A 23,972-nucleotide genomic window follows, 5' to 3' on the forward strand; every position below is an offset into this window, starting at 1 on the left:
TTTTTTTTTTTTTTTTTTTTTTTTTTTTTTTTTTTTTTAAATTTTTGCCAAGACAATAAGATCTTTGAATCAGACCTTGAAACTCACTTGTGCTAGAGTAAATTCTAAGAACAGTTGGCAGTTTTAGGTGCTTGAACACAGTGAGAACTTGAGCCATACGTATTTCATCACGTAACTCTTCAGCCAGGCAGGACATGAAGGGAGAAAGCCATCAGATTAAAAGCAAACAGTTAGGACCAGTTTAGACCTTGCTGAATCTGCAGGATTTGTGTTTGGATCTGGCAAATATGATACAAACCTACAGGAAACTTGCATTTTTTGGAGCAGATGCTGGAAGACATCCAAGGCACTTGAAAGGCAGCCAAACCTGCCCTTGTATGCTTGTGCTTGTACAGCTCTGATATACCTTTGTATGCCACTGTATAAAACACTGAACTGCAATAAAATGTCACAGATACCTGTCTTGGGGGTGTTGTGAGTTTTTGGCATCTGGATCCCAGGTTTGAGGTCTACGTTCAATCGATTTCCAGATGCATGCACTTGTTGGTAGGTGGATTTTCTGGTGTATTTTTCAGATTTCAGTTATAAGCTGTGCATGGATTAGGGACAGAATACTTTCTCTACAGTGTGTAATTAGTGGGAGTCACATAAGTATTGTTGGGGTTATTTAAATCTGCTTTTTCTTAGTGGAATACTAATTACCCATTTTCCTTTGACTTTCATATTAACATACTAATTTTGCATTTTTAAACTGTTCCTGAAGCTTTGCTGCAATTTGTATTCACCTGTACATCTTTGTGGAAATCAGTACATGAAAAATATCGTCTTACATGCAGTGATGCAGTTTCTTACATTTATTTATTTTTCCAAATACAATTTTCAATAGCTTTTAGCTTTTGCAATGTGTTGGCTTTTTTTTTTTTTTTTTTTTTTTTTTTCCCCCTAAGGTTTATATTACAAAGAGCTCCTGCTTGTTACATAAACTTGTGGGGGTTCATGAATGTTCATCATAGTGGAGTCTGATTAAATAAATATGACTTGAGAATCATAGAATCATTAGGATTGGAAGAGACCACCTTAATCATCTAGCTCAACCATCATGTGCAGTACCTCTTTGTTATTCTTTGATAAGATTAGCTATGGTCAAGCAATCTATGTGGCTGGAATCTTGCTTTATTTTGAAAATCTTTTAAGAACAAATTCAATAATCTCCTTATGCATCTTGTTCCAGTACTTTATATCATTATTGTAATATCTAATCTTAATCTCTTATTATGCTATGGAAGATAGGATTCAAAATTCTTTCCTGTGAAAGAGAACAGGACACAGCCTGTCAACACAACCCACAACCACAGACTTGGCACAGAATGGGTAGAAGACTGTAGAGGAAAAGGACTTGGGGGCGTTGGTTGTTACTCAGCTGAACATGAGACAGCGATGTGCTCAGATGGCCAAAAAGAAAATGGCATCTTGGTTTGTATCAGAAATACTGTTGCCAGCAGGAGCAGGTAGATGGCTCAGCTCTGGTGAGGCCACTCCTAAAAGTAGTCTGTTCACTTTTGGGCCCCTTACTACAGGAAAGACAACAAAGCCCTGTAGCGTGTCTAGAGAAAGGCTGGTGAGAGGTCTGGAGCACAAATCTTACAAGGAATGTCTGAGGTAATTGAGGCTGTTTAATCCGGGGAGGAGAAAGCTCAGGGAAGACCTTACAGCCCTCTACAACTACAAGAAAGGAGGTTGTGGCAAGATGGGGATCAGTCTCTTGTCCGGGTTAACAGCGATAGGATGAGAGGCAATAGCCTCAAGTTGTGCCATGGGAGGTTCAGGTTGGATATTAGGAAAAACTTCTCTGAAAGATTGGTTAGACACTGGAATAGGCTGCCCAGGGAGATGATTGAGTTTCTGTCCTCCAAGGCGTGGAAACATGTAGATGAGGTACTAAGGGACATGGGTTAGTGGGTAACATTGGTGGTAGGTGAATGATCGGGCTAGATGATCGTAGAGGTCTTTTCCAACCATAATGATTCTATGACTCTATGAAAATGTGATGCATGTTTAACATCTGATTCTGTTCACAAGTAGCCTGAGAAATTGGTCAGAATTCTTTTTTTGAGGTCACAATTTAAGAACCTGCCCAGCTACTTCATTGTGTGAAACGCCTGAGAACATTTGTTAGCTGGGTACCTTAATTAATTAATTAATTAATTAAGTACTCCTGCAGTCAGCATGGTTTCTGATAATGTAAAGTTGACTGTTACAAAGTACTTCAGTGCCTGGATTGCTGCAATTGTATCTGCAATATCGGAGGATATGAATAAGGCAAGGTTTACAAAAGAATTGTTTTAGTTAAACTGATTCATTTTATTTGAAGAAATAGATAACTTTTCAGACACAAAACATATTTTTTTCATCTTAAATTATTGGAGACTGGAATACTGAACAGCAGGTAGGAGCAGTTGCTTTGTATTTAATGAAATATGCATCTTTTCAGCCATCCAAAAGAAGTGTCCTTTCTTCTTCTATATTTGCTGAAATCATCTCCAATCTAGGGACCTGGGAAAGGGAATGTGCTTCAGTGTGCCTTTTCCCCCCCAGCCTTATTTGTTGTAGTAAGGGATACTACCTGGACATAGCAATCTTGCCTTGTCATTGCCAGAGAAATATGAGAAGCATGTAGGAAGGTTATTTTATTGAGTAGGTAAGAAGGTATTGGGACTTGTGGATAATAAAAATGGAAAGAATTACCGATGTTAAAAATAGTAAAAAAAAGAATTCCTGCTTGCTGCATAAGATGAAATGGTGGATGTAATTTTTTATTTTTATATTTTTATCCAAAAGCAAAGCTGTTTTGGAAGAGGGCACACTGCTGTTATTATCTGGCTGTAAGCAGATTGGGTGTGGAGAACAGTGCCTGAGGAGGGTTAAACACTGACCCTACTCCACTAACCCTTCCTCAGGGCTGGGTCTCACAGAGTGCTTTCTGCTGTTCACTGTGGAATTGGATGAAATGCATTCGAGATATCTGTTTAAGTTACGGGAAGCTGGCCAGCATTTTCAAAAATATTCTGTAGACTGATAGGCAGAAGCTTATTACTCATTTTGTGCTTCCTAATGCAAACAGGATCAGAATCTGTTCTCATTATGATCTGTGGCTGTGGGCATGCTTGACGTTCTGATGCGCCTGATCACATCTGTGTAGTTTATTTTTTTTTTTCTTTCTTTCTTTCTTTCTCCCATGATCTCCATTCATTGCTGCCTGGCCTCGCTCACGCTCTGGCTGTACTCTGGGGAGCTGGGCAGCTGCCAGCCACGCGCCTGGCGTCTGTGCCCCATGCATCCTCCTGTGCTTGCAGATCAAGCACTCGCAGCCACCTCCGCTGGAGCTTGCAGGCCCTGCAGGAGGTCCCGTGGCCTTCTTCCTATAATTCATGCCGTGGGATTGATATTACTATTTTTATTTTTTTTTTCAGCAGATTTGTCAGTCAGAGATTTTCTCTGTTTTGAAATGATGAGCTTTTTTCATTCTTCAGCCCGTGGTGATGTTCCTGAGTTTGTCAGAGGTAGCAGGAAATTTTGAGAGGATACATATGAATATAATTGGGATCCAAAGTCTATAAACACTTTCATAGTTTTCACAATTCCTTCAGTTCCCTTTTGTTCTCTCCTCTCCAAAGCAGTGGGATACCTACACAGCACAGTCAGGGCTGGCATGAACCTGCCATTGGCCCTCATGAATAGCCCATTGAATAGCCCTTATGGATAGCACCAGTTGCAGATTAATAATCTGGTTAATTGCCCTGTTCCATTAGACTCCTTCAGAGTTACAGGGTTAACTGTATAGTATTCGTTGCTGCAAAGTATTAATATCTTACATGAGTATCAGCAGTGTATCAAACAGCACAGCTGTGTTAGTTAACTGTACACCAGTTGCTGGGAAACCTTTTGTCTAGGAGTGAGTCAGTCAAAATAATTTCTTTTCTTACAATTTTTTTTTTTTTTTTTTTTTTTTGCTTTTTGAGATTGGGAGATATCTAATAACTTTAAATGGCAGGATTCATGGACTAGCACAGGTTATTTCTCAGCATCTTTTGAAATTTTCACTTACTGTGATGAAAATGAAAACAGTTACATGCTAAAAATGTTATTCTGCAGGAAAGTAAATGTTTTTAAAACAACTTGTAACACTGTAAATTTGATAATTTTCTTTTTTACATGTGTACTCATTCAAGGATGCACACTATCGAAAGCTAGGTTTGGCAAAGTAATTCTTAAAGTAGTGTCTCCAAAAACGTCCGAAGTAAATGTCTGAACAATTTTTTTGCACGCATATCTGCATACAATGTGAAGTGGTCTGTAGATCCTCCTTGTTTGTCACATCCTGTATTTCTCAGAATCAAGTACAGAATCCAGATTTCAGAAGAAATTTAAGCTGCTATGTCATGACCATCATTTAGATGTGTAAACCAAGTTTAAGCAGTAAAAAAATGTTTTATAATATTTAGTTTCATTAAGGACACTGTTTCAGCATTTCTCTTTTTGTTTAACGTATTTTCAGGTATCTGCACTTTAATCAAATAGAAACATTGGATCCTGAGTCCTTTACCCATCTTCCAAAACTTGAAAGGCTGTAAGTTTGTTTATCTTGGGGTAAGATATGGAAGAGTCAGCTTGCTTCTTTGTTTGATTATTATTATTTTTTTTTTCTGAATTTTAACTGTTAAGTAGCTTTTGCCAAGAACACCTTGTGCAGGCTGACCTTAGGAACATTGCCTGTGTTATATTTTTCTGTTGCAAAACTATTCGTCAAAGTAGTGGTGATTGATATTTGGCCTAAATAAATGTTGTGAATGGTGAAGATTTATATTTTGAACTCCCTTCTTTTTTTGGCTGATTTATTAGTATGTTGCTTTTTTTTCCTATATGGACACACCAAATACACCTTAGAAGCTATCCAAAAAATTAGTAGCCAATGTTAATGAAAAAGATTATTTTTAAAATAATAATAATAATTGTAAGACTGCTTTCTCTTAAACTACTTTCAGAGTAATGTAGACAAAATGCATACATATCAAAATCTGAAATATTTTGTGCATATTTCTGTGCTTTTTAACAGATTTTTACACAACAACAGAATAGCTCATTTGATTCCTGGAACATTTAGTCACTTAGAATCTATGAAGAGACTGTAAGTAAATTAAACTGTTAAAGTGTATCTCATCTTGCAGTGTCAAGTCTTTTCATTCAGTATTATAAATTTCAAATTAGTTTTTTTACTGTGCTCCAGTTGCTTCCTTACACAGAGACAATTGTTTCATATCCTACCATCTTTAATGACCGACTAAGTCTTTTTGTTTGTTTCCTGTCTTCAAGTTATTTGTGGGCATATGATCATGTTCACCATCAGCCCTTTGTCATCTAGACTGAATGATATACACAGCTCTTCTTTCTTTTTCTTCCTTGTCTGTGCCTTACTAGGTGATCCTTTTATGTTATCCCTGACTATTAGATTATTTCAAGTGCTTTGTTTAACTGTTTTTCTTATCTGATTATAAATAATGTCTGTTGAAAGATGCTCAGAGATGCAAGAATGTAATTATCACTTTAAAAACCCAGTTCCTCTTGAAATGCCATTCACATAGAAAATTAGAGGCCTCTTAGTCCCTCAGGAGCACTTCAAATTTTGGCTTAATCTTGACAGAGTGCCTATTCTTAGCATCACCTAAGGCAGACATTTTGAAAAAAACATAACCTTTTGTTGGGAAGACCCATGAGGATGGGCTGTGCCACACAAACTCATCGGCCAAAAGAGATCACAAGGGAAATAATAAGATGATGCTACTGCAGCGCTGCTACATTAGGGCCATTGAGCCAGTTCTGAAACCACACTTTTAACTACAGAGGAGAGGTGGAATAAAGTAAATTTTGATGATGTGTCCACCTTCCTGGAGTAGTCGCTTCACTTGTATAGTGCTTGAGATCCTGAGCAAACAAAAAAGGGGTGTTTCTTCATATAAAATAAAGGGTTCTTTTGATAGTGGCCAGGGATGGTGCACTGGGCTGGATTGACTTGCTCTCTTCTGAGCTGTTACAGCTTATCCCTAAGGTATTTGTAAGGCAGGTCGTAGAATGGTTTTCTTTGTTTTTGTCTGTTTATCACAGAGCAGCAAGGAATACAGAGTATCTGAGCATTTGAACTACAGGTTAAAAAAAAAAAAAAAAGAAAAAAAAAAAGAGAGAGAGAGAGAGAAAGTCTCCCAAAGCCACACCAAACTAAAGTTATTTTGCCGTGCAACTTTTTTTCATTAATATATAGAAACATTTAATACTACAAATTTCTGTACTTAATGCTTCTTTTTTTTCTACAGGGCTTTACCCTAGAAAGTGCAGTGTTCCACATAGTAACTGAAAGTCTGCCAGATTTATGGGTTCTCATTATAGGCAGGTGTGTTAGGAGGTTACTGACCCACTAAACTCAGTGAAAGCTTAGCCCTTAAATAAAACTGTGGCTCTTTGTGTCAGTTGCCTGATCAGCAAAATGGGAAGTTGTAAAACTGTCAAGTTAACTGTGAGGTTACTGCAGTAACAAGTAATAAACAGAAACAATGTGGGGAGAATGGTGTATGTTCCTTTTGTAAGCAAAGTTTGCATAATTTCTAAATAAATTCAGATTTTTTTGCATTGATTGTTGGGGTTAGAAGAGAGATGTTGTATATATGCTTGTTAGGTTGAACACAGGCCTACCCCTATTGTAGAAGTAATACATGTTTTTGTAATAAAGACTGCCAGAATGCATATAAGGTAAGTGACAACCATCTGTATCTGAGTCTGCCCTTTGTAAATAGTTTGAGATTGCTAACAAGAATTGTGGCTGCTTGTTCCATGCAGGCGTTTAGATTCAAATGCTCTTCACTGTGACTGTGAAATCCTTTGGCTGGCAGAGCTGCTGAAGACGTACGTGGAGTCAGGCAATGCTCAGGCAGCTGCTACCTGCGAATACCCACGCAGGATCCAGGGGCGGTCTGTGGCCACGATAACACCAGAGGAACTGAACTGTGGTGGGTTTGCTGCTTTGTCCTGACTTCTTCAGCGTATTGAACATAGCCAGACTGCGTTTTGTGGGTTAGAATTTGCTCTTCAGATCCCTTCAGTAATACTGACTGCTTTGAGTTAACAGTGCCAATTTCCAGAAATCCCTCTGTGTTCCTTCACTGTTTTTTGTCTGCTTCTGGCAGTATTGGTCATTTTTACCCTTAGACTACATTTATTGAAAGAAGTATATTCACATTTGAAATTTGGTGTAGAGAAATTTAATGTGATTATTCAGAAGGATATTACTTTTCATTTGATGTTTCAGATGTGATTGTCAGCCTACGTCTTTTAATGTTGTTGGTGTCATATGTTTCCTTTTTCATGGGGGAGAGTAAATAAAGAGAACAAACATTGTCGTTCCTGATTTCTAAGAATTTATTGTTAAAACTTCTGTTAACTGTGTTGTGTTAGGTTAGAGTTTTCCTTTACTCTTCTGTATGTGTAGGTTGTACACAGGCAGTGAAACCCTCTGTCACTACAGGATTACTGCACACCCAGGGCTTAGCTCCCTTTTTGAAACTGAAATGAAGGTTTCTTGCCAGGTGATGAGCATTAGCCTGTGAAGATATAATTAAATTGCCCTTTTGTTTGTATGTTGGGTACAATTCTGATGGGAAGAATTATGACTGTTAGTGTCTGCAAGGTTCTTGAATAATGTAGCAAAAGGGGGTTTAATGTGAGAATAATTCATATGGCATCGTCCCAGCTCTCTGCACATCTAAGAAGCCAGAAGAGGGAAAATGCAGGAAACAAGCTGGACAAATTATTCTGTAAGAGGTAGGCTTAGGTACTGATACTTATCTAAAGGAAGTTATTTTAAATGGCACTTGTGCTTGCTGCTTTAAAGTTTGTTCTTCATAAACAAATTGAGCCTTTGTTCAAATAAATAGAACAGCTACTTTAGAGCCTGACACAAATTTGCACAATCTATTTCCAGTCTGATTAAAGTTCCTATGAAACAATGGAGGTCAGAAAGGCAGCAATCACTTTTAGATAGGTAAAAATGAGTTTAATCCTGATTAAGCTCATAAATGTTTAATCTTTTTTTCTTTCTTTCACATTTGTGAAAAATATTTTTCAATAAAAATTTTTTTTACCATTCTTTAGTAGTTTTGAAACAAGTAAGGGATCCTTATACATTTCATTTTTGATACAGAGAGGCCAAGAATTACATCAGAGCCTCAGGATGTGGATGTTACCTCAGGGAATACAGTGTACTTCACTTGCAGAGCTGAAGGCAATCCTAAACCAGAAATTATTTGGCTTCGAAACAAGTAAGTTCAAAAAAGGAAGAGAGAAACTTGATGCAAGTATGTTTGTGTGTGTACATTGCTGGGTGCATGACCAAACACATTACTTCTAACATTTGGAATAGTAACAGCAGAAACATATTCTAATAAAAAGTAGCATATGGAGCAATAATGGCCTGGATCTGTTTTATTAGTAATTCCAAACTCTTAAGAGCTGATAATTTTAGAAAGTGATTATAATGAGTAAACTTTTCAACTGTAGTTATATAGTTGCTCTCAACTGTAAAACTTTAAATCACTTGAAAGTAAGTAACAGACAATCCAAAAGGATCACGTTGCATGTGCAGTTGGTGAGCTTAGCTAGTGTTTGAATGTGCAGCTTAGATCTGTTTACATCGTGTTTTGAGGCTGAATGATCATTGCTTTTACACAGGTTTTTAGAAGAGATGGTCTTTGAATAGCAGCTCCAAAGCAGGAAGATTTTCTCTGAGGTGTAGCTTCATCCCAGAAGAGGGAAGATTCCCCAGGCCAATAGATGGAGGGTGGGCACATGCGTATATCGCAGGATTGTAGGTTAATTCTTGTGGAAGGGAGCCTCTGCAGGTCTCTAGTGCAGACTTCTGCTCCAGGCAAGATCAGCTGTGGGAACATCTCAAGTTGCTAAGGGCTTTATTTGATTGGATCTTAAAATCCTCCAAGGGTGGACGTAGCCCAAACTCTCTGAGCAACCTGCTTGAATGTTTCTTCTTGCAGCTTGAGAGCATAGGGTCTATAAAAGCATGTGCATCTCCTGAGGGCCCCTGGGCTGACCTATCTGCCCAAGATCTGCCCAGGCGATGTCTTGTTTTATCAGAGCCAGGCATAGCAATGCAGAACCAGCCACATGGCAACATTCACACCTATGTGAATTTACAGTGCACAGGTGATTTGTGAGTTATTAATTCCCTTAAACAAATGGAGAACTTAATCTGGAAAACAGATTCCTCCACAGTTCATCTTAATAAGTGAGCCATTTTAGTTTGTTAGTTTCTGATAAAATGGAACGAGGTGGAGTCGTAGTTCTGCAACAGTCTGCTCCAGATGAAACAAGGGTACAGCGTTTATGGAGTATGTAAAGAGCAGAGCATTAAACTTGGATGGTATAATTATTTCGTTAAAATTTTCTTTGGCTCATGAACTTATTATAATAAACAAAGAAAACATGTATTTGGAATACACATATGAAAGAGTTTTAAGAAGAAATTTGAGCTTGGGGTGTGGGATTATTGACTCTGGCTTGTTTCCTGGCTGCAAGAATGAGAGCAAAGCTTTCTGCAAGGTAGTTGAATATGGCAAGATTACAGTCAAAAGGCGTTAACCTGTTGAGTGGCTGTTGAATGTTGTATAGATCAGCAGTTGATCTTGGTTTTGTACACAAGGAATGAGCTCTTCATCCTTCCTCTGTGCTTTCTTCATTGTGTAGCGAGGGATGGAGTGAGAGACAGTTCCTTCAATACAATATTCTTACTGTACTAAGATCATATCAAGAAACGTTGCAGCCATGACAGCCTGATGTGCTGATCTTGACTTACATTTCAAGCCAGTGCAAATTGCAGTCAGGTTCGTAAGTGCTCCTTGAGCAATCCAGAGGCAGGCTGGCACCAAGATGGTCTTATATAACTAGTCCTCTTCATAGTAGAACATATTTTGATTATTAAATTGACCTAGTGTACTTCCAGAAGAAACATTTGAAATTGTTTTGCCACTTAGAAAAGCCTGTATCTGTATCCTCAAAAGAGAATTAGAGAAGTTATGGTTTTTTGTCCCCTTTTTTTTTTTTTTTTTTCCCACATAAGCTTTTACTCATAAAAGTATTTTGGCTTTTCATTTTGAAGATATAGTGCTTGTAGGGAAAAAAAAAAAAAAAAAAAAAAAAAAAGATTTTTTTTAGATTTTCCTCTGCTTTTTCTCTTCAGGAGAAAACTAAAAGTTCTATTTTATTTAATGCAGTAAATTTTTTTTTTCCAAGTTATTTTGGTTGATATAGTTTTTTATTATTTGGCAGTTTTCTGTGCTTCTGATTTAAAGGTTTAACTCCAGCAGATTCTTTTCTTCACAGTAATGAGCTCATTATGAAAGAAGATTCTCGTCTAAACTTGCTAGATGATGGCACATTAATGATTCAAAATACTCAAGAAACTGACCAGGGCATTTACCAGTGCATGGCAAAAAACGTAGCTGGAGAAGTGAAAACTCAGGAAGTTACTCTCAGATATTTTGGCTCACCAGGTAAACCTTTAAACAGATAACTATTTTGATTATAGGACTGCTAAAAACAAGATCATAAGGTTGCTAAAAATAGGATTTTTAAAAATAAGAATTTCTTGCTTCTTGTATATTCTTGACATGCAGAATTCTTTTGCTCGGGTCAAGTACCAAATTAATGTGCAGCACTGCATGGTTGATAATTGTTACACAGGGATTTAAAGAAAAACAAAAAACAAACACAAACAAAAAGTTTAGGATTAAAGCATGCAGTGTTTGCACCAAGTTTAGTAGTACTTTGGAACAGAGACATCAATAACAACAACAAAAAAAATTCCACAAACTATTGTAATATTTGGCCAAATCAATTCTCTCAGTTGGAATTCATATTTAGGCATTGTTGTTTTCTCACAGCCAGGCCAAGTTTTGTGATTCACCCGCAGAATACAGAGGTTTTAGTTGGAGAAAGTGTCACTTTGGAGTGCAGTGCAACTGGGCACCCTCAGCCACAAATTACATGGACCAAAGGTGACAGAACACCTTTACCCAGTGACCCTCGCATCACGATAACTCCATCAGGAGGACTTTACATACAGAATGTCAAGCAGGAAGACAGTGGCGAGTACACCTGTTTTGCAACTAACAGCGTAGGTAACATCCATGCGACTGCGTACATCATAGTCCAAGGTGAGTAAAATTAAACAGAGTGACATGCTGTAAAACACATTATGAAGAGTATATAACAGCAAATTGTATGGTTTTCTTTGTTTTTTTCTTTCTTCTTTTTTTTCTTTTTTTCTGAATGACCAGAACCAAGCTGAAACCATAAGGGTTTTTTTTCTTTCAATTACACTAGTCCACAGGAATGTTGCTCGTTTCACCAAGATTAAGATATTATACACTAAATCTCTGGCAGTGAAGTTTCATTGATTATTCACAGAAGTTAGCGTTTGTGTTTTGAAATGTTTACAGTTTAGTTGGTTACAGTTTGTTTTGTTGGGTTTTTTTTTGTGTGTGTGTTTTTGAGTGTCTAGCTCATGGAGGACCAAATTTTTTTCTATGACAATTAACAATCCTAGAGATCAGTATTTATGCCTGGAGCACTAGAAAAAGAGTTTCAAATCTAGTTCCATATCAATTCCTTCTGTGACTCCTGAATGAATGTGGGTACATTCTGCTGATGTTCGTGGAAACAACTACTCTTCCAGCTGAGGCATTAGCAAAGCTTTTCTATCAGGAGCAGGATATCAGAAAACTTTGTTCTGTACACACAAGTGGAGAATATATTTTTTCAAAAGTTTTGATGCTGAAATCTTTATTTGCAAAATGTTCTGATTAACAAATTAATTTCTATTTTCATGTTAAGACATGACAAACCATTCAGGTTGCACACGGTTGGTTAATGAGCTCAGTTTTTAAAGCTATGCAGAACCATCTGTCCACGTGGTTTATTCATTTATCATTCACCAGTGGATAATTGTGTTTTGAGAGCTGAACGAATTCCTTCTCACACTGATAATGCCACGATATTATTGCAGAAACTGGCCTGCACTTCACTCTCTATTTTCCTTCTGAGTAAAGGCAAGCGAAAACAGCTAAGAAGACTTTAGACCACATTGCATTTTCTCCACATTTTGTATGAAGAGTTTTTGAAAGACAGAAAAGGAGGGTAACCCAGGAACACTCTGATTCTTTAAACCTACCGTACATCTTTGGATCTGTGGTAGTAGCTCTCAGAGGCTTTCACTGATGCCAGGACACAGTGTGATGGGATGTTCCTGTTTCATAAGACATTGCCTTTAACTTTCATCCCTAAATTGCTTATAATGTGAAATGGTCCCATTGGCAACACACTTCCCACCCTTATGAGCCTTTCATGTCACACAGAGAATTGTACATAATTGCAGAGAGTTATGCATTTTTCAGCTTTCGTTTTTTCTCTTCTGTAGCTCTGCCTCAATTTACTGTCACCCCTCAAGACAAAACCGTGATTGAAGGGCAAACAGTTGATTTCCCTTGTGAAGCACAAGGCTATCCACAGCCTGTTATTGCTTGGACTAAAGGAGGTAAGTTTGTTCTGGTTGTACTTTTAATCTGCTAGAATAGAATTTGGAATCACTAATGAATTGAAGGGAAATGTGTGTATTTTTTCAGATTTGTTCAATCTCTGAAGGAAACAGAGTTCACATCTCCCTTCTTTAGCTAGAAAAAGCAAAATATCCAGCAAAAGCTAGTTGCCCAAGAGTTCTTCAGTAGAAAGGACTCAGTAAAATATATATGCCTTTGTAACAGATTTCTGCAAAAATATGTTTATGAAATGTGAGACAAAACACATGCAGCAATATTGCCAATTTACAACAGAAGAAATTAAGAAGTCTGTCATTGACTGGAGATCTAAAGTATGGTGGGATGCGCTGTCTTCACAAACCAGACCAATCCAGGCTGCCATCAGTACAATTTTTGTCAACCACATTTCTGTCAGAGTAAGTGCAGTAAGTTCAGTACAGTTGGAAGAAATACTGTAGTGGATGTTGTAAGTAGAAGTAGATGTGCCAGTTCTATGAAATGAAGTAGCTTTAGCAGGAAAAGCAACTTGTAAGGAATTTTGAATTATGATAGATAAAGCAGATTTCTAACACACTTGAACATTTTGATTCTGATAATGTTCCTTTTTCTCCCTCTGCCAAAGTTGTTCTAATCAATTGAGATGTCCAGAAAGGAAGAAGAAGATACAGACACTGCTGTGCCTTTCATTTCCTTTGTGTTGTATTACATTATATTCCTTTTCCAGACCTGTGGGTGGTTATTGGTTCTCTAGATGTCCTAGGCAGATGAGATGAATTGTGACTGTCTTACATGTAACAATAGGAAGTTATCATTAATACCAAAAGGCATTCTTCATTCTGTTCTTTGGTTAGGATGAAAAAAAAAATAATGTTGCTTGGATGAAAGTACTTGTATCACAAAAAGTGACAGAGGAGAAATCAGAATTATGATTTTGTGTATTTATATATTTCTTGAATTTGTATTCTGTGATTTAAAGCTTTCAGAAGTTGTTTCTTTTTAAGAGACTTCTTTTTGTTTCCAGTGTTTTATCATATTTAAAATCTTCCAGATTTCCCTTTTACTGGAACAAAGAGACTTTGTTCTCTACTGTTATAAATAGCAAATGGTATTGCTCTGTATTTCAGGAGGCCAGTTGTCTGTTGACAGAAGACATTTAGTCCTATCTTCTGGTACCTTGAGGATTTCCAGAGTTGCCCTGCATGACCAAGGACAGTATGAATGCCAAGCTGTCAACATCATTGGATCTCAAAGGATTGTTGTATACCTGACTGTACAGCCAAGAGGTACATTCTCCACATTAAAATATATTGTGTTTGTATTATTATTTTCTTTTTCTAAAATGAAGGCATAGTATGTCATACATGTGAATACGAAATAGGTTTATCTTACTTTAGAATTAAAAAGTTTTTGAAGCAGATCTTAAATAACACTTGGGGTTTATCAGAACTTTTGCTGAATATTACGATGCATGTACGATGCTGGGTTTGAACTGTAAGGTGTCTTACTAGGTCTTAAAAATGGAATGTGTGGGTCACTGTGCCCAGATGGACTTTATTTAAAATCACCTGGAGAATACATAACCTTACAATTAAGCATGACGTTTTTTGATAAGAGCTTGTTAGAATGGGACTGTATCTTTTATTATTTAGAAAACTTGCTGTTCTGGTTGTTGCCCATAATTCACATTTCTCATCATTATTTCTGAGCACATCTATCCTTAGCTTGCAAGTAGTTTTTAATAAATAGCATATAGGGAGGCTTTATAGGATCTGAGAATAATGTTGTTCCTTTAGAAAAATCTGTCTGTGAAAGGGGTTTATCTGATTTACCGATTTTTTGGTTTTTGTTTATTTAATAAAAAGAATGGAGATTTATTCTGTAGATGACTGTATTCCTACGCTTGTGAAAGTATTTTGTTTTGAAAATGTTTACTCATTCCATGAGCAAGTTAGACTAAATTCTAAAATGCCTCTCTGCTGCTTACTAACGAAAATAATGAAAACATCATGTTAAATTACCAGAATGACCTTTACAATGAAGCACCACCCCTTATACCCAAAATATTAACATGGAAAAAATCCACCATTTTCATCTGCCTTTCTTAGTAAGCTACTTCCACAATTTATTAGGGTCATATTAATATTTATAATCAAAAGATAGTAGATACAATACTGAATGCTACATCCTGAAATTGAAGTTCTCCATAGATTAGTTGTAGTAATATTTTTAATTATGCAAAATAAGATAAAACCTTTTTTTTTTTCCAGGCTTCTAACAAAGGGGCTTTTCAACTCAGGAATGTCTAGTCAGTGGTCACTATGGCTAATTTTGTATTAATGATCAAAGACTGTCAGAGTTGAATGAGTTCTGGAAAGTACTTTTTCTGTAAAAGAAAATTCTCTGTTGTTGCTATTTAAAACTTTAAAAATTTTGACAGAAGTTGATGGCAAATTTCACATCATTCTGCTGATTTTGTTCTGAGTTGGTTATTCACAGGTGTTTTTTTTCAGAGCTATTAACTTAAGGATCTTAGTGTTTTTGGCAATTACTTGCCTGTTTGGTAAGAAGCTACGTGTATGTAAAACATCAGCCTAAGGAGATAATAAGAACAAGGAATGTTATCTTTAAGGCATAGATAGAACCAATTAAAACTTGCATACAGAATAGGATTGTAGATTAAGAAATGTTGGGTAACCGGAACAAACAGTGCTGATTTTTTTCAGATCATCATTTGTACAAGTAACTTACCAATGTGTCTTTTTTTTCTAGTGACTCCTGTATTTGCCAGTGTTCCTAGTGACATGACAGTAGAAGTTGGCACAAATGTGCAGATCCCATGCAGTGCTCAAGGAGAGCCAGAGCCAGTAATTACATGGAATAAGGTAATAGAGCACCAGTAATATGGGCATTCAACAACCTATAAATTTCAAGAACAATTCTTGTGAATATCAGTTAGTATTCCCCCTTTCATTGACAAAGCACTAAAAGCATTAAAGTAACAAAACTCACTGTAATGCTCAGTTGTTTTAGACTGTTAAAGCTTCAGCCAAGACGTGTTTTGGTAATTTTTTGGTAGCCCAATGCTTTGAGGAAAAAGAAAATAAATAAATAAATAAATAAATGAGGTTTGAAAACAAGGAGTGAATATGCCAGCATAACAAAACACTGTGCTTTGCTGCAGGATGGAGTTCAGGTAACTGAGAGTGGAAAATTTCATGTTAGTCCGGAGGGATATCTTACCATACATGATGTTGGAACTGCTGATGAAGGTCGATATGAATGCGTTGCCCGGAATACCATAGGATACTCCTCTGTTAGTATGGTACTTAGCGTTAATGGTAAGGTTTATGAGTTGGTCAGTGGTGTGAACTAGATAATTACTTTTATAATAATTGTCTAATTTGTAAGATGCAAAAAGTTCATCAAATGCTGAACTTTTAATTTCTCTTGTGGACCTCTCATTTTTATTCCCATTTAACTCAGGCAGCCATCTGTACAGACATAAGATAGAAATACGTCAGCCAAAATGTCTCTGGAACATAGGCTTGAAAACAAACAACATTCTGGGCTCCGGTTAATTATGCTTCTTTCCTCTTGAGTTATGATTTGGACCTGTTAAAATTTTCTGGTTGAATGCACAGTCTAATCTTTTGAGATAACTTAACAAGAACTCCTGTGGCATTTTTCAAGTGGCACTTAAAGCTATTATTTGAAGACAGGGCTGCAACCACTGTGAAATAATTCAGTAAAGTAGTAAAGTTGTAGTGCTCTTGAGAATGAAAAGGAGAAAACAGAAAAAAAGATGCAGAAAATATGATTTCATTCTAATTTTTGGGAAGTAATAATGGCAAATTACTGGATTAAGTTTAAGGCATGCTGGGAATAGATGATGTTTTTGTTGCTTAAAAATCAATTAATAGGCTTTAACAAGCAAATTGCCATTTTTCTCTTCCTCTCAGAAAAGGCTTGAAAGGCTTGTATGGACCTTTGACTTTTAATATTTATTGGCCAATAAAGCAAACTACTGTCAACAGAAAGATCAAACAAAAATAAAGTACTGTATAGTTAACATTTGACTAAAGTTTATGATTCAGCCTGCATGTGCTGTTAATCAAAAAGATGGCTCTGCAGAACACATACCTAAGGTGAACACTGAGATTACTTCTATTGCAGGCAGCTTGGAGGAGAAAACCAGCTACTGTTTTCTTGTATCTATCTTGGTGAAGTCCTAAGATGATTCAGGGTACACAAACACTCTCCAAAACAACTCAAACAAGGGTATTAAAAGCTGTAAATGATATTACATCATTATTATCAATAATAATATATCTCTATAGCTGCTACAGCAGTTGATAATTAGCATCGATCAAGGTTTATTCTAGGCATTGTGATCAGCCCATTTTTAGTGCATAGAGTATGTCAGTCACCCAAGGCAGCTGGCCTGAGGGCAGATCAAGGGGCTCCAGTAATACAGTAATACAGAGCCAGGTGCCTTTTATTTGAGTATATTGATGGTTGAATTTGATTGCCTTTGTCCAGGCTCAGAAGCTCATGTAGACACAACCTAAGCTGCGAGTAATGAAGGAATAATAAAATATTGCCCAGAAAAGAGAAAAAAATGTCATTAAAAGCTTGTAAACAACAGTTTTTATATCCGCTGATTTTGTACATCTGCTGACTTTTATTCCAGTGTTTTTGCTTTGGACTTTTCCCCTACTTTTACCCTTCTTCCTGTGTGGCTTTTCCAATCTAAACATACTGTGGAAATTGTTAGCTGTTACCCCTGGATCTGGTAGTTCTTGGGTTAGACTGAAAGGAAGATTATTGGCCTTAGATGCTGTACAAACATTCAGTTGCAATTGAGCATGGCATGAATAGGCCTGTGCTTTACTGTTCTGGTACTATGAAGAGTTGTAAAAGCCCTGAAGTATGTGATTTTTAACATAAATTACTTAGCTTAGTAATACTAAAAGTGGAAACAAAGTAGTAATCAAAAGAAATAAAATGAATTACCAGGATGAATTCAGGAGTTGTGTTAGTTTAGTGTAGCTGTAAAGGGAAAATACGCAAATCTGTATTTTTCCTTTTCATTTTTTCCAATTTGATTTTGTTTTATTTGTTTTCATGAAATCTCTATATTTATGTGATCTATGTGTTTTAAAAGGCAAGATTAATTCTATTAAGTAACATTCCTTTTAACCTCCTACATTCTTGCATTGAATTCAGCCATTTATTCAGTACTAATTGGATTCAAAGGGAAAACTTGATATTATTTAATTGGATATAGATCATGTTCTTCATATCAACACTGGAAGATGGTAATACACTACAATCAAAAGGAACTTTTTGTTCATTTTTACTTACATTTGTAGGACTTACTAATGAGCAGCTAAACCCCTTACACGTTTATCCTCACATTATTTTTAGAATTACAAGTAAGATGACTTTTAAATTTGTGTTAACTATTATTTTAGCTTAATTTTTCTCTTCTGTAATATGTTTTGTTAGAACTCGAAAGCGGTTAAGAATTTTATATTCGGACAAACTAATGCTTAAAGAACAGGGGTTTACTTTGTACAACTGAAATGATGTCGTGTCTAGACTCTTTTATGGAAGTATCTTTTAGTGTGGGGTCATTTTTGCAATAACATGTGAATTCCTCTTTCTGTAGTCCCTAATGTCAGCCGAAATGGAGATCCTTTTGTACAAACATCAATTGTGGAAGCAATTGCAACTGTTGACAGAGCAATAAATTCAACGCGTACACATCTGTTTGACAGGTATCCCTTTCTTTTTGATGGATAAATCAAAATTAAAGTATATACTAGAAGAAATGGAACATTTAGTAAGCAAGAAGCCATCTTATTATTATTGTAATGAATGTTAACGTGGGATTATTTCTGGGAATAGTAGTAGTTCAGCATGGAAGGATTCCTTCTATGAAATACTAAGTAGCAGAAATCAAATTTTTGTCTGTTGATCTCTCTATTCAATGCAGTAGTTTTTCTAGGGGCACAGTGTGTTATAATAGGCTAACAACTCTTTATTTCCATATTCTTTTATTAAATATATATGTATTTGTTTTTGTTTGCCTTCCATTTTGAGATGAGTAACCAAGGTATGTTTTAATCATGTTGAAATTTTACTGTACGTAGTGTTGTTTTACAACTCCTATGTATACTTACCATTCTTTTTCAAATTATCTATTAGTCGTCCTCGTTCTCCAAATGATTTGCTAGCCTTATTTCGATACCCAAGGGATCCATACACTGTTGAGCAAGCAAGAGCTGGGGAAATATTTGAAAGAACATTACAGCTTATCCAAGATCATGTACAGGATGGTCTAATGGTTGACCTGAATGGAACAAGTCAGTATTCTTTCCTTATTTTTCTGTGATGGAGTGTATTTGCCTTCTTAAGTCATTAATGGTTCGAAGAGAGATTGCCAGAGTCTGGGTCCAATTGCAGAACCCTTATATCGACATCAGTGACTTCACAAAACTTTACTAGAAATACATTTACCTATTCAGTCGTTGGTTTGCACACTGCTACAATATGGTGAAACTCAATTTGATTTGATTGAGCTCTCCTAGTAGAATGTTTCTACTTTTCCTCATGTAGACATATTAAAATTTCATTTCAATGAAATGGGTGTAAAATTCATGTTCAGATTCTTCTCCTAATCTTATTTGATATTCTGGAAGTGCCTAATGCATCATGTTTGCTAGCTGCTTATGTGCTAATTCATTAGGATCACTGTTTTATTGCAAAACAGATTTATCAGTTATGTATTGAAAAGGATCAGTAATTTATTACTATTTTTTTAAGTGGATTCATTTGGTGTCATCATTCACAACAAAGGGGCTATAACAAGAAGAGTGTATATTCTTTACAAAACAAGGTTTCTACATGTACCACCATAGTATTCAAAGAATTATTTGCAACTCATTCTTTAAGTAATGTGTCAAACTAAGCTGTATAACTCAGATCTCACATAGTGAGAAATACCTTTTTGCTGCTTTTTATAAACACCAAAAAAATTTGGTGTTTAATATTTCGACTTTTTAGATATTGAACTCCAAGTTCAAATTCATGAAGTCCAGTTGGAGCGCATACAACTACTGTGTGTAAATGTGTGTGGATAGGCTTGAGACGCAGGACTGAAGCATTTGGAAATAATGACAGAGTTTTAGGAGAGCTTTTGAGACTTCAGACATAGCCAAAAGCTACACTGAAAATCTAGAGGAAATATTTTTACTTATTATATTTCTTTTGATGTTCATAATTGAGTATTTATTGTAACTTCCGAAAACTTTAACTCTGACTGACCCTGAACTATGCAAGTATTTATAAGACCAAAGACTGCAGGCTTTGTGTTATACTGTAAATGTGATAGTAAAAGAAGCTTGTTACTCATTATTAGAGCTGAATAAATAATTTGTGATAAAGTTAACCACAAAAACTTATATAAAATTATGTGTTTTATAAGAGCAACATGATTTAATTTGCTTCTCTGATTAGATGCATATGCAAACATATTAAATACAAAACTCATGCAGTGCAGTAAGGATAGTTGAAAACTAATGTGTGAGAATACCTTAGCTGCTTTTCATTAGAATTTGTAATAGAAGAAATCAATCACTTAAACCTTATAAAAAATTAGCATTAACACATGTAAACACAAGTTAATGAACACAAATTCAGGCAACTTTCTGAGATATTTCAAATTCTGTTCACAAGCAGAGCTTATTTTTCAGCCAAACAAAATCTATAAGAATCTAGCTTATAGGGAAACCTGAATGCTAGAACAAATCTGTTGTCATTTAAAAAGTCTAATGCTTAGATCTTAATACTCAAATTTGTCCATATTTGGTTTTATTTCCAAATGCAGAACCCAGTGAAAGATGTTATTTAGCACTTTTACATGGGGAACAGTTGAAAAACTTGACAATTTCATATTCGGAGACTTTTTTGTAAAATCTTGGAATATACCAAGGAAAAATGGTGGAGCCAAATTCTCTTCCTCAGTGCCAGACAGTGTAACAAGGGGAATGGCCACAAATCACTGCTCTGGAAGTTCAGATTGGATTTTAGGATACTTTCTCACCAGGAAGCCAGTGCAGTACTGGAACAACTTATCCAAAGAGGCTGAGGAGTCTCAGTCAGTGGAGTGTTCAAGACAACTAGACAGGGATACAGCTGAGCTTATCCAATCCTGGAGACTTCCTTGCTTCAAGCAGGAGCCATCAAATCTAACCCCTAGTTGAAATGTCGCCACCCACTGGAACGTGAAGCAGTATTAAGGTTCCAGATGTGAGTGGTGTGGATCCAAAAGGAAACCTGTGCCAAGTGTTACGCAAGCACTAATTTTTCTTTGCAGTGAAATACTGTGAGTAATGTGAAGGCAGATTACTCCACACCACTTGTCTTACAGATCACTCTTCTGTTTAGTTAAATTGTTAAATTTAGTTAAATTGTGGTGATTTTCCTCTGTACTTTCTATTCTTTGTTCGTCTTGCAGCACTACAGCTTTTACTGTGATAAGCAATATGTTCACTGAATTATGGAGGGTTGGACTCAATGATCTCTGGAGGTCCCTTCCAACCCCTACGATTCTTTGATTCTGTGATTATCAAATCTTAAAAGAGAAAATTTCAAAAGCTAAATAAGTTGCTGAGTTTTCTATGAGTTTTTACTACCGTGAGGAATTTTTTTTCCATTCTTGGTGTGAGGCTGTTATTTCTGAAAATATCTATGCTTTTTTAGGTGACCAAATAAGAAATAAACTCTTTTTCTGAAAGTTCTACTTGAATTGTCCTTTTACGTAATCCTTTCCTGATTTAATAGATGTTCCTCAAATGAGTGAACAGTGCGTTATATATGCATTATTTGACTGTTCTTTTTTAAATGATAATCATATTAAAAATACAGTATAAAAAGTAACATTCTAAACAAATGCATGATCTTTGGGAACCATGAGTCTACAAAGTCTTTGATTTTCTTTCTTCTCTCTTCTGGTTTCAGGTTATCACTATAATGACCTTGTATCCCCACAGTACTTGAATCTGATAGCTAATCTCTCGGGCTGTACAGCTCATCGACGAGTGAACAATTGCTCAGATATGTGCTTTCACCAGAAGTACAGGACACATGATGGAACATGCAACAATCTGCAGCATCCCATGTGGGGCGCTTCTCTGACAGCCTTTGAACGTCTGTTGAAGTCGGTCTACGAAAATGGATTTAATTTGCCTCGGGGAATTGAACCCAAGAGACTCTCTAATGGATATGCACTCCCAATGCCCCGCTTGGTTTCAACTACTCTGATTGGAACTGAAACCATAACCCCAGATGAGCAGTACACTCACATGCTCATGCAGTGGGGTCAGTTTCTCGACCATGACCTTGATCTCACCGTTGCTGCCTTAAGTGAGGCGAGATTTTCAGATGGTCAGCACTGCAGTTCAGTTTGCACAAATGATCCTCCATGTTTTTCAATAATGATACCGCCAAACGATCCCAGAGTCAGAAATGGTGCACGCTGCATGTTTTTTGTACGCTCCAGTCCAGTTTGTGGAAGTGGCATGACATCTCTCCTGATGAATTCTGTGTACCCACGAGAACAGATTAACCAGCTGACTTCATATATTGACGCATCCAATGTATATGGCAGTTCAGATCATGAAGCTCTGGAAATCAGAGACTTGGCAAGTCAAAGGGGTCTTCTGAGACAGGGCATCGTACAAAGATCTGGCAAGCCCCTTCTTCCATTTGCTACTGGCCCACCAACAGAATGTATGAGGGATGAAAATGAGAGCCCCATTCCCTGTTTTTTAGCTGGTGATCAGCGTTCTAATGAACAGCTGGGTCTTACCAGTATCCACACATTGTGGTTTAGAGAACACAACAGAATTGCCACAGAGCTACTGAAACTCAATCCACACTGGGATGGTGACACAATATATCATGAAACACGCAAAATTGTTGGTGCAGAAATGCAACACATAACATTTAGCCACTGGCTACCTAAGATCTTTGGAGAGGTAGGCATGAAGATGCTTGGCGAATATAAAGGTTATGATCCCAGTGTTAATTCTGGCATAACTAATGAGTTTGCAACTGCCGCTTTTAGGTTTGGTCACACACTCATTAATCCTTTTCTGTATCGACTGGATGAAAACTTTGAACCTATTCCACAAGGCCATCTACCTCTTCATAAGGCATTCTTCTCTCCATTTCGGATTGTAAATGAAGGAGGCATTGATCCACTTCTAAGGGGATTGTTTGGTGTTGCTGGTAAGATGCGTGTCCCATCACAATTACTCAATACAGAGTTAACAGAAAGACTCTTCTCCATGGCACGTACTGTGGCTTTAGATCTGGCAGCTATGAATATTCAGAGAGGCAGAGATCATGGAATTCCTCCCTACCATGATTTTAGAGTTTACTGTAATCTTTCTTCAGCTCAGACTTTTGAAGATCTGAAAAATGAAATTAAGAATCCTGAAATCAGGGAAAAACTTAGCAGGTGAGCCTGAGGTGAAGAAAAACAATCAATTATCTAAATGTGCATGTGAAGTTAATAGCTAAATGTCTTATTTGGGAGAAAGTATTTGTTAAGAAAGGTGTAAAGAGATTTTTTTTTTTTTAAGAAACATCAATCTGTATCAGGAAATGAGGAAATTTCCCACATGTAATTAGTTTCTCCACTTCTAGATTTTGATGAGCAATATGAAGTTGCATACGTTCATAAAAGTATTAATTTGAAACATCTGTTTTTATAAATGTTGCTAAATATGAATGTTGTTTTAATGCAAGTTCATGCACAGTTCTGTGCAATCAGGAAACAAGAACTAATCTAAAACAGGAATATAATTAATTGTATATGCACTGTGTTTTCATGTATGCATTCTTCATCACAAGCGATCTGTGCTCCTTTAGCTGTGTCAACAACTGAAAATAAGTCTTCAGCTATCTTCCATCCCAAGCTTATTTACACAAAACCAGAGACTAGGCTAGAGTGAAAACATACAAAAGGGCAAGAAACATTTATTAGGCATCAAAAGAAAGCTGCTAGAATAAAGGAAATTGTGGGATAGACTCCCATATCTCCATGCTCTTACTTGTATGCACAACATACATTGCAGGATTTCTTGTAGGTACACCACAAGTTCTTCACAAAAGATGTAGCACCAACACAGTAATTTTTTACTTTATGTTACCCGTATAATTTCCCTTTAGTTTTATGGCATACTGTTCTTGTGTGTGGAGGTTTGTTGTGGTTTTGTTTTGTTTTGTTTTAATAAATGGATAATGTTTAAT

The 23,972-nt window shown here is 36.4% G+C and overlaps 1 protein-coding gene across 2 annotated transcripts in view; it reads left to right on the top strand.

Annotated features, from left to right (window-relative positions):
* The window catches only part of PXDN (peroxidasin), a 76,084-nt gene that overhangs the window by 34,096 nt on the left and 18,016 nt on the right, over positions 1-23,972 (top strand). For both annotated transcript variants that reach the window (XM_042825551.1, XM_042825560.1), the window contains 13 exons: positions 4,556-4,627; positions 5,114-5,185; positions 6,886-7,055; positions 8,246-8,363; positions 10,438-10,607; positions 10,998-11,270; positions 12,533-12,649; positions 13,775-13,933; positions 15,420-15,532; positions 15,832-15,988; positions 18,322-18,430; positions 18,861-19,018; positions 21,675-23,178. In XM_042825551.1, coding sequence (XP_042681485.1) covers positions 4,556-4,627; positions 5,114-5,185; positions 6,886-7,055; positions 8,246-8,363; positions 10,438-10,607; positions 10,998-11,270; positions 12,533-12,649; positions 13,775-13,933; positions 15,420-15,532; positions 15,832-15,988; positions 18,322-18,430; positions 18,861-19,018; positions 21,675-23,178 — 3,192 coding nt within the window. The remainder of the gene's footprint in view (positions 1-4,555; positions 4,628-5,113; positions 5,186-6,885; positions 7,056-8,245; positions 8,364-10,437; positions 10,608-10,997; positions 11,271-12,532; positions 12,650-13,774; positions 13,934-15,419; positions 15,533-15,831; positions 15,989-18,321; positions 18,431-18,860; positions 19,019-21,674; positions 23,179-23,972) is intronic.

Source organism: Centrocercus urophasianus, unplaced genomic scaffold (assembly GCF_019232065.1).
Source record: "Centrocercus urophasianus isolate 14NV4802_14NV808 unplaced genomic scaffold, USGS_Curo_1.0 seq_10, whole genome shotgun sequence".
NCBI lineage: Eukaryota > Metazoa > Chordata > Aves > Galliformes > Phasianidae > Centrocercus > Centrocercus urophasianus.